Genomic DNA, 10,649 nt, shown 5'->3' with positions numbered 1-10,649 from the left:
TACAATGGGCAGAAAGCTCCAGGTCGGGGACCAGAGTAACCGGATTTGCTCCAAGTTCCTTTAAGCTTCGACGGCCTCGTGTGGGCTGAGCCGGCTCCCAGGTCCCCTGATGGAGTGCTTGGGTCCCTGAAGGACAGGGGACCACAGTCCCACGGGAAGAGGGCGGGCGCTGAAGGAGCTGCCAGGAGGGCGGACTCCGTTGCCACAGGCAGGCACAGGGCTGCTTGTCCGCCAGAGGCTGCACTGTGGCTCTTCCATAGGAGCCTCTTCCGGAGCCTTCCTGGGGGAGCCGTGGCCCAGGGCTGTGGGAAAGGCCTCCAGAGGTTGGCCAGAGCAGGAGGCACGGGCAGCTGGGGTCAGGGGTCCCCACTGGAGCAGAAGCAGGGCTCCCAGGATTAGGGAGCAGGCCGGTGCTGTGTCCCTGCCCCACCCCTTCTCTGAAAAGGCGGGGTCAGGACAGGGTCAGGGAAAGGCCTAGAAAAAGATATTTACGTTCTTTAAGGAGTAGACAGAAAGAGGGGGAGAGGGGGCGGGGCAGAGGCCAGGACAGGCATTTGGTCTCTCAAAGTGTGTGTGTGTGTGTGTGTGTGTGTGTGTGTGTGTGTGTGTGTTTGAGAGAGAGAGAGAGAGAGAGAGAGAGAGAGAGAGAGAGAGGACACAATGGAGAAATGATAAACAGGAAGAAAAATGGGAGGAAAGGAAAAGAAAGCCAGACAGATAAAAGGAAAGAAGAAAAGGGGGAAGAGGGAGGACAGGAAGAAAAGATGGAGAGGAAAGTAGATATGGAAGAAATACAGGAAATAAAGGGAAGAAAAGCAGAAAGGCAGCTTGACATGAAAAACAGAAAACAGGGGAAGAAAGATAAAAGGGAAAAGAAAAAAAGCAGCAGCAGCAGCAAGAAGGCAAGAGGGTGAGGAGAAAACACGTGGCCTGGAGGAGGGGGGTCGGGCGGCAGCCGCCTGGGCTCTCAGGCCTGCGGCCGGCGGGGCCTCACGTCCAGCTGGCGGTCCGTCTTCCTGTCCTTGCGTGGGCGCCGCTCTCTCCGGCCCTTCTTCGGGCTGGGGCTTCTCTCTGCAGCGGGAGCACAGGCTGCTGTTTCTGAGGCCAGCTGGGTCCGGGAAGACCCCGCAATCTGAAAGACGAGGGTGCCCCCCCACCTCCCAGCAGGGCCCAGAGTAACATTCGGGCGCTGACCTGGCAACCACTCCTGTTGGAGTCTGGACTGTGGGAAAACTTACCCCAGACCGAACACTTCTCTCAGTTCCTTGGGGGCCAGGAGGGGCGCTCACTTGCTGGGCCCTCCCCAGGCCTGGAAATTCATTCAGGGCCCCCCAGGACTAAGGGTGGCCTTGTGGGGGTGCCCATGAGCCTTCCAGGGACACGCACTCCATGGCTCACAGAGATCTTTGCTGGAGGGGACACATTTTACCCAGGTTCCCACAGCAGCTTCCCACTCACCTCAGGGCCCCAGTGATTCCACTTGAAACAACGACAATCAAAAGAACAGCAACTACACAGGAGCGTTCAGCTAGGGGCCCCGCATGGCAGCCGTGCTCCAGATGCTCTGTTAGACTCAGGGAGCTGTGGGGGCAGGCGCTGACAGGCAGCTCTGGATCTGTACCTCACCCAGTGCCCACTGGGGGTGGGCTGGGCTGGGACGCAAACCCAGTCTAACTCAGAATCTTGACCCCATTGTGCCCCCACCCCTGTGGAGCTGGGGTGAGTTTCTGACACAAATATCTGATTAGTCCCACATCTCAGATGAAATGACTGAGACCCAGTGAGAGGCCTTGCTTGCTCAGTGGCATAGCCTGGGCTGCAGTTCCTGGTGTCACTTTCAAGTGGCTCCCAGCTCACTTGGCCAGGGGTGTCCCTGGGTTCAAGGCCTGGCTCCACCATGTCCCAGGTGCCCTACCTCCAGGTCGCTCATCCTGAAACACAACTTTGGATCCCTCTTTGCACACAGACCTACATTTGAATTCCAGGCCCATACTTCCCTGGCTGTGTGAGCCTTGGGCAAATGAGTTAACCTCTCTGGACCTCAATCTTCTCACCTGTAAAATGGGTATAATACTAATACCTACCTCATGGTGTCATTGTGCAGATTAAATGACTTAATGAGTATAGTGAATTAGCATAGTGCCCAGCACATAGTAAGTGCAGTTAACATTAGCCAATTCCATATTCTTACTATTCACCATTCACATCTTACCAACCACACTCTGCAGCCCTTCTTTTCCACATCAGTGGTTCGTAGCGCCCACAGGGAATATTTTGGATATCTGTGTGGTGATCTTGGTTGTCACAAAGAAGGGGGCCCCAGAGGCATTCAGTGGACAGGGATGGGAGGTGGGACAGTCCCTCACAAAAAAGAGTTGTCCCCATCCCACCCAGCTCTCACGTAGCTGAACAATCTGCTTGCTCAGAGCCAAATTCCATCTTGGTGTGAATGCCAAGGGTGTGTAACCCTTTCCCCACTCACTGACTGGTCTGGGGTGGCCATGGTGGTGTTCCTCAAGTGGCCAGACAGTTTTGTTGACTTTATGAAGAGCTGGTCACCAGTAGGGGAAGTCGCATCTCTGATGGCAACATAAACGTGCACTTGAGCCCTGAGCTTTGCCATCACTTGGCCATGATTCTACTTCACTGAGTGCTCTCGGGCGTGTTGGGCCGGAGCATTGCCATGATGAGGTTTCTGTTGTTTCTCTTTTATGTTGTGGTTAGGGCACTATGCTGATCTTTTAAAATGACATACGCAAGTGGGTTACATTATCCATGAGTTTCATTTCAGAATATTAAAGAGGCTGTTCCAAACCCCTTGTGATGAACGGGAGGGGTCAGTCTGAAAGTGCTGAGAACCTTGATGTGAAGGACAAGCTCGATCTTCCTAACGATCTGGGCCTGACCCCCAGGAGGGCAGACGACAGACCCTCCTTTGAAGGGACACCTGGAGGGCAATGCTCACTCGCATGAAGTCATGGCTAATGGCGGACGCTCAGGTCCTGACCTGTACTCTCTGGGAGACCAGCGTCCCAAGGCCGCTCAGGGTGCCCCTGGGCCCTTCCCGCTGCAGCCCTGTGGGCCTGGTCTGGAGCTCACCTCCTGGGCAGGGCCTCCGGATGGCACATTTCCTCGACTCAGACAGCACCTGGCAGGTTGCTGCTTCCTCCTGTTCCGCGTGGCCGGCTTCTCGTACCCGGGTTTCCAGGCCCCAGCCTGAGCCACAGGTCTTCCCGTGATGCATGCAGGGGCTCCAGCTGCCCCAGGGGCCCAGCTCACACTCCTCTGTGGGGTGGGGGGAAAGACAGACAGACAGACAGACCGATGGAATCAGTTGGCAGGGAGTGTCCCTCAGATCTAAGGGCAGGGTGAGGGTGGGTCGACTGCCTGCGGCCCCATCTCTACATGCGGGGACTCAGGCCGGACAGGAGTAGAGGGAGACATCTAAATCGTGCTTCTGAGAGCCTGGGACGAGAGCCTGGGACGAAGGCTCTTCTGGAGCGTGCACAGACCATCGTGGGCCAGACGCCAGAGGGGCCAACTATCTGGCTTTAAAGAGGAAGGCTTCCCTGAGGAGGCGACACAGAAGCTAAGGGGAGACAGTGGTGCATTGGGTGGCGATGGCAGCAAGCACATGCCTGACTCCCACACAGCCCCAGGGCCTGGAAAACCATGTTTGAGGGACAGAGCAGCTGGGGGGGTGGGGGGTGGAGTGAGGGTCTGGGAGGGGAGGGGCAGAAGGAGAGGCCAGAGGGTTGGCTGAATGGCCCTCAGGGCCAGGACATGGGTTTTGAACTTGATCACATGGCTTTGATCAGCTGCAGAAGGTGGAAGCTACTCAGAGCTGTTGGAGGGAAAATGAAGTCATGGACATAAAAGGTCTTAGTAGGGAGTAATTTCAATATATCTATTCTTTCACAGTTGATGCTTTTCAGAGTCCTTGAGAGGTAGCAGAGAATGGGGGGCTATTAACACCGCCATTTGGCAGCTTAGGGCACTGAGGCTCAGAGCAGGGAAGGGACTGGCTAAGGGAAGAGAGAAGGGTCTCGCACAAGAGAACACAGGAGGTTTAAGATCCTGTTGGGCCCAGAACCAGGTCTCCAGACCTTAGAACAATGTCCTTCTGCTGGGTGCATTCACTGGGCTGGCAAAGACGAGCACCTACTGCGTGTCAGGGGCGGTGCTGGTGCTGAGGTGCAGCAGGGACAAGGCACCCCCGGGTCTGCCTCTGGAGAAGTCAGGCTGGAAGGACAGGGTGCTCGCGCAGTAAAGGGAGGAGCCAGGACGCTGTGGGAGCATAGAGGGGGCGCAGGCCCCAGCCTGGGGGACTGGGAAGGCTTCCTGAAGCAGGAGACTCCGACTGACCGGGGTCTTACAGTGGAGGGAGAGGTTAGCCAGGCTCAGGGAGGGACAGGAAGAAGAAGTGCTCCAGATGGAAGGAGCCCCTGCAGATCTTCTGCAGGACTCAGCTTGACACCAGCCGGGAAGTGGGGAAGTTGGAGTATAAACTCAAGTGGAGAGAAAACAGTGATGGGTGGAGAGGCTGGCAGATGGGGGCCAGATTGCACAGGGCCTGGGAGGGCTCTCCCTGAGGACAGTGGGAGCCACTGACGGGCCTTGAGCAGAAGGGAAACCTGATCAAACTGCCATTTTGAAATAATCTCTCTGGCTGCCCGGACGAGAGCCAGCATGGGCCGGAGGCAGGGAGACCTGAGGCAGGGAGACAGCCAGGAGGCGGTGGCCATGATCCCAGTGATGGGCAGAGTGTGGGGAGAAGAGGGTTGGGGGGGGGGGTAGAGCGGTTGGGGGCCTTTATTCTGCTTCATTCCCCGCCCCCCCCCAAAGTTTGTGGGGTTTTTGCCACCTGACATCTGTATTTATTCTTGTGTGACTCTTCTGTCTCCCCGCACAATGTTACATCCACAAGGGCGGAGGCATTATCTATTTTGTTCACTAATATGTCCCCAGCACCTCGGAAGTGCCTGGCACATAGCAGATACCCTAGTAAATATTTCTTGGCAAACGAATGAGCAGATTGGATTGGATGTAGGCTGAGAGAGGAGAGTCACCAGTGATGCCCATATCTCCAGCGTGGCCAGCATGGGCCATGGAGCTGGTTAAGGACAGAGAAAGCGCCAGGCTGGGGATGGGACGGAGGGACGGAAACACGTAGAGGGCAGGAGCGGCTGTGGTCTGGTGCTCAGGGAGGGATGTGGCCAGGGACAGTGAGTCAGGCGCCACCAGCTTTCGGAACGACCGTGAACACGAGCCCAGAGGGAATGTGTGGGCAGAGATATGCGATTCAGGTGAGAGCACTGGGAACAGCCAGTCTCAAGTGAGGACAGATCCCAGAGGAAGAACTCACAAAGGCGTCTGAAAAGGAGCAGCGGGGAAAACAGCAGTAATAATAGTGACATGTATTGAGCACTTACTGTATACTAGTCACTGTATTAAGTGCTTCCAATTTTATTAATTTGATCCTTATAACAACCCTCTCCCATGAAGTAGGCTCTATGTTCTATGGTAAAAATTTTTAATGTTTGAAGAAATTGAGGGATAGGGAGCTTAAATAACTTGCTCAAGGTCACAAATGGGTAAATTTTAGAGTTGGGATTGGAACCCAGGTCTGTCTTATTCCAAAATCAGTGCTCTTCTGTACTCAGCTGCCTCCCTTGGTAATAGTAATGATGGCCGCAATAATAATCATAATGGTGGTTTTAGCATGTTGAATGACTCCTGTGTATACCTGACATGGTGCGTGGGGCCTGCCATCCACGTGACACTTCTTCCAGGTCTCCTGACACCCTCACCAGCCTCTGCTGCAGGGCGGAAGGGCAATGGGCAGGATGAGGAGGCCCCCACTCACCCTGGCATTCCCGCGTGCTGTGCTGGGCTGCGGTGCCCAGTGGGCAGGTGGGCAGACACTTTCCCTTGTACAGGTAAAACCGCCGCTTGCACTGGATGCAGAAGTCCTGGCTGAAGCAGCTCTCACACGTGGTCCCACATCCTGTAATAGAGCCAGGGCCACCCCTGGTGAGGGCAGCTGCCCAGGAGGAGGGCATTTTGGGACTGCCTGAGGTGGGAGGGCCTCTGAGCAGCCCCAGGCCCTGCAGCCCTGGGTCAGGATTCAGTGTCTCCTTTGAAGCCCAGACTTGTCCAAGGTCAAACTGGGTTGCATTCAAGGGGAACTCCCTCTCTCATTTGAGCTGAGGCTCAGCAGGGGCAGGTAACATGTCCAAGGTAGCATGGTTATTTGTGTTTAAAGCTCAAGCTTCCCTTTCTCATTGGAGCAAAGAAAAGGCAAGTGACACAGCAAATCTGGGCCAGGAGTGAGGACTCCCTGCTCCATTTCCGTCAAGGCTCAGAGGTGGTCGTGATTGTCCCAGGTCACAGCAAAAAGAGAGTTAGGAGCTGGGACTCCTTTTCTCATGTGAGCTAGGCTCAGAGGGTGAGTAACATGCCCAAGGCCACACAGCAAAACTAGGGTAGAGATGAAGGCCTCCTGCTTATACCAGAGAAGGCACTGACTTGCCGAGGGCTTTCGAGCCACCTGAAACCAAGCAAGCATCTGAGTCTGGGTTCAGGCATACACCCACTTCCCCTGTGGCTGTTGGGGTACCAGAGAGGATAGGAGCCAGAGGTGCCCAGGAGCCCAACACTAGCACAGGACAAGGGAGGAGCCACGTACTTCTGCACCTGTTCACCTCCTGGCCACGGACGCCGAAATAGCCGTGGGGACAGTCATGCACACACTTGCCGTACTGGCGGATACCTTCTCGGCGGATGAACAGGAAGAGCCTCTGCTGGCAGGTGGAGCAGCCGTTCTCCTCTGAGCAGATGACGCAGCCTGTGCAGTTGCCCCCCAGACCAGTGCCCACTGCCATCCAGACCAGGGTGGAGGGTGAGGGAAAGGGAGAGAGATGGTCAAACCATATATGTTGTCTCATTGGGATATGAACTAAGCACATAGCTACCAGTCAAATGACTACATTTCCCAGCTTCCCTTGCAACTAGATATGGTCATGTGACCAAAAGCAGCTCTTTGAACTCTGGGAGCCCACACATCCTGCTGATAACTCCATTGCTATTGCTGACATCTGAGACCCCTGACTGACCCAGCAGGCTCATATGGAGGTACACACTGATGCTCCTGAGAAGAGAAACTGCCACAAGGAGCCAAGTAAAGGTTTGTGTGTTTCCAAAACGATAGACCTGGCAGGACCCGAGGGCAGAGAGAAGGTGTGATGTAAGAGGAACTTCCAGGGCCAGAAAGGGACAACTGAGAAGTGAACAGTGCCCAGACCTCCCACCCAATTGGCAAAGACCGTAAGCTCTGATGACACCAAGGGCTAGCAAGGATGAGAGGAAACTTCCATCCTCTGGAGAAAAATCTGGCAGCATCTAGTAAATTTGAGGACGTGCTTCTGCTATAAAACCCAGAGCAGTGGTTCTCAAGCTCGAGCAGGCTTCAGCACCTCTTAGAGGGCTTGTTGCAACACAGATCGCGGGGTTCCACCCTGGAGGGTCTGACTCTGTAGGTCTGAGGTGGTGCCTGAGAGTCTGCATTTCCAACAGGTTCCCAGGTGATGCTAATACTGCTGGTCCAGGGACCACATTCTCAGAACCACTGACTTAGAGACACTCGTGTGTGTGCACAAAGAGACACGTACAAATTCCCCGATTGCAACATTATTTAATAGCAAAAATTGCAAAAACCTAACCATTTATCAAAATATAGAAGCACACTGTGGTATAGACATATGCCACAGCCATAAACCACACATCTGGCCCAGCCATGATGAATGACAGAGGTGGAGATACAATCTTTTCGTGGCTACTTCTCAAAGACAGTGCCGAGAGCAAAAAAGCAAGTGGCACAATGAATCATACAGTAAGAAGCTATTGACATCAAGTTCAAAACCTGAAAAACAATATTTTGTAACATTTATTACACATAAATTTGTATTAAGAGTAAAAGACAGAAGGGGCTGATAAACACTGAGTTCAGGATGTAACACCTCTGAGGTGAGAAGTGGGAAAAGAGATTGGCAAGAAAACGGGGGACTTCTACTCGTACCTGTAATATTTAATATCCTAAAATCTAAAGCAACTATGAAAATGGAAAGATTTGATAAAAGTGGCTGCCCAGTACACAAATCTTCACCATCTTGTCTTTTATTCTTGACTGTAGGTTGGAAATGTTTCATCATAAAGTATATTTTTAATAAAGAAGAGTTTAGCCTCTATTTTGTCCTGGGGGTGTGGGAAGGGGCAGAGAACTATATTCTTTCTATTCCTCCTCCTCCCATCTCCCTTTCCCCAAGCACCGGCCCATCCTCAAGCTGAGGTCCTGAGCAGGGGGAGGTGACAGAAATTCTGAGAGCAGTGGAGACCTGTGCCTCTGAGCACTAGGCTACCTGTCTCCCCACGTCCATTCTCCCCCTCCTCCTCAGTAAGGGAACCCTGATTTTTAGCAGAATTTATGTCTTCCAAGAATAAAGACTACATTTCCCAGCCTTCTTTGCAGCTGCGTGTGGTCCTGTGTCTACGTTCTGGCCAATGGACTTTAAGTGGGAATGTCCTGTGCCACACCCAGGAAATGCCCTTTAAAAGAAGGGCAGGGCTATTCCCTTTTTCCTTCCTCCCTCGAGGCTGAGAACGAGGTAGCTGGAACCACAGCAAAGGCAGGTGACAGAGGGACCTGACAGGGAGACACTGTGGCTGAGCCAGACCAGCCCCGGGACTGTCTACCTCAGATTCTTTTGTACGAGAGGCAGGAAAGTGCTGTCCCTCCTGTTGAGGCCGCCGGTTCTATCAGATGCCCAGAACTACGTGATAATGACTGATGATGTCAGGTCTTTAGCCACATTGATGGGCACAGAGCGATGCCAGGGGACACGAGGGTGCCCCTCCTCAGTGCCTTGGCATTGTACAAGCCCCCTGGACCTGAGATGCCGCCCACCAACAAAGGGCAAAGGAACCCTCAATTGGCTTGAGATGATTTCTGCCATTTGGCAGGAAAGGAGTTTAAATTAGAAATTATGTCCAATTGCAGAAAAACAAAATGGCATTTCCTGCAAACTGGGTGTGTGAACTGAGACTCATGCTGTGACAGGGGTGTTGTTGCCCATTTTGCAGCTGAGAAAACAGAGGTGCAAAGAGGTGCCATGACTTGCTCAGGGTCTCATAGAACCGGTTGGGGCAGGAACCACGTCAGTAGGCCATCCACTGCCCTTGTGGAGCGTTCGTTCAGGGCCTGGGGCCTCAACGGTGACCCACACATGGCCTGGCCATCACAGGACCTCATGGCAGAACTGAAGCCTGCGGAGGGGACTGATAGCAACACAGATGGGGACAAAGCGACACTCTAAATAACCACTGTGTCTCGGGAGGGCTTAGGGTGACTCAGCCCGGCCGCTGCCGGTTCACCGAGGACCCTGAGGCCAGAGGAGTGGAACCTTCCCCAAAGTCAGGCAGCCAACAGCAAAGACGCCCCAATTAGAGCGACAGCACTAATATGTGTAGGGTGATATTTCAACGTTCTGAAGACAAAAGAACCCCACAAGGACCCTCCCCTTGACCTCAGATAGTGTCAGTCTCTGTGAGTGTGTGTGTGTGTGTGTGTGTGTGTGTGTATGAGTGCGCGTTTGTACTCGGCCCCATCCCTCGCTGCCACCCATCCCCAGTTCCCCGTTCACCATTGGATGATCAGTGCCTGACGGCCAGGGGAAGGGACCAAGAGGTCACCTGTTCCTGCCCGCTTGCCTGCCCCGCCCCCGCCGCAGGTGGCCATCAGGCAATCAGACCAAAAGGTAGTCAGTGCGCCTCAGAGTGACTGGTCCAGCGGTTGTTCTGGTCATTCTGCTATTAGGGTCAATTTGCATATTACCTTTTATTATATAGGATAGGTGATGACAACTAGAGTTTGTATAATGCTGCTTTAGAAAGATCCAAACTTGGCGGTTCTTAAATTTGACCGTGCATAAGAATCCCCAGGGAGGCTTGTAAGCCCGGGAATGTACATTTTAACAAGTCCAGAATAAGACTGCTAGGCATTTTGGAAGTGTCCTCCTTGCTCACAACCTCCTTCCCCTCAGAACTGGCCCTGGCAGCCACACTTGTACTGCATGAGCCTGTTCCCTGGTGGATACTGAACCAGGGACGAACAGCTCATGCAGGCTGGGCTGCATCTCTTGAGAATTTTGACTTTGGGTTGATAGACAATGGTCTGGGCTGGCCTGTTGACTTAAGAATATTTGTAGGAGGGCAGAGTGCCCTATTCTGGTGTGTACGTGTGACAAGCTTCGATGGGCAATCGCATCTGTGGCCCCCTCTGCTAACGGAGGCCCCATGCCTCTGCACCCTCCGAGTCTGAGGTTCATGCAGAGCCATCTCCACCCAGAAGCACTCAACCTGGGCGCGGCCAATCAGGGCTCAGGTCCCCTTGACTACATGGTGGGTTCAGACATAGGCATGTATCTCAACCAGAGCCAGGCAATGACTGTGTGTGTGTGTGTGTGTGTGTGTGTTCTTTTCCACTCCATTTGGATTTGGAAAGATGTAGACCAGAGCTGGTGGGCACCACATGAGGGGAGAGTGTCCCAAGAACAGAGGCCACAGAGCAGCAGCCGAGCCACAGATCGGCTATG

At 53.7% G+C, this 10,649-nt stretch overlaps 1 protein-coding gene across 2 annotated transcripts in view; it reads right to left on the bottom strand.

Annotated features, from left to right (window-relative positions):
• Positions 1 to 962: 962 nt before the first annotated feature.
• The window catches only part of RSPO4 (R-spondin 4), a 49,887-nt gene continuing 40,200 nt past the window's right edge, over positions 963 to 10,649 (bottom strand). Inside the window, exons 2-5 of one of the 2 annotated variants that reach the window (XM_015559443.1) lie at positions 6,689 to 6,877; positions 5,867 to 6,007; positions 3,100 to 3,285; positions 966 to 1,071 (exon numbers count right to left, since the gene is read on the bottom strand). In XM_015559443.1, coding sequence (XP_015414929.1) covers positions 968 to 1,071; positions 3,100 to 3,285; positions 5,867 to 6,007; positions 6,689 to 6,877 — 620 coding nt within the window. In that variant the 3' untranslated portion in view covers positions 966 to 967. Of the gene's footprint in view, positions 1,072 to 3,099; positions 3,286 to 5,866; positions 6,008 to 6,688; positions 6,878 to 10,649 lie in introns of both variants that reach the window. The other variant, XM_006756718.1, reaches the window with a different exon arrangement.

The sequence above is a fragment of the Myotis davidii genome, unplaced genomic scaffold (genome assembly GCF_000327345.1).
Source record: "Myotis davidii unplaced genomic scaffold, ASM32734v1 scaffold354, whole genome shotgun sequence".
Taxonomy (NCBI): domain Eukaryota; kingdom Metazoa; phylum Chordata; class Mammalia; order Chiroptera; family Vespertilionidae; genus Myotis; species Myotis davidii.
This window is presented reverse-complemented; position numbering and strand designations above follow the sequence as displayed.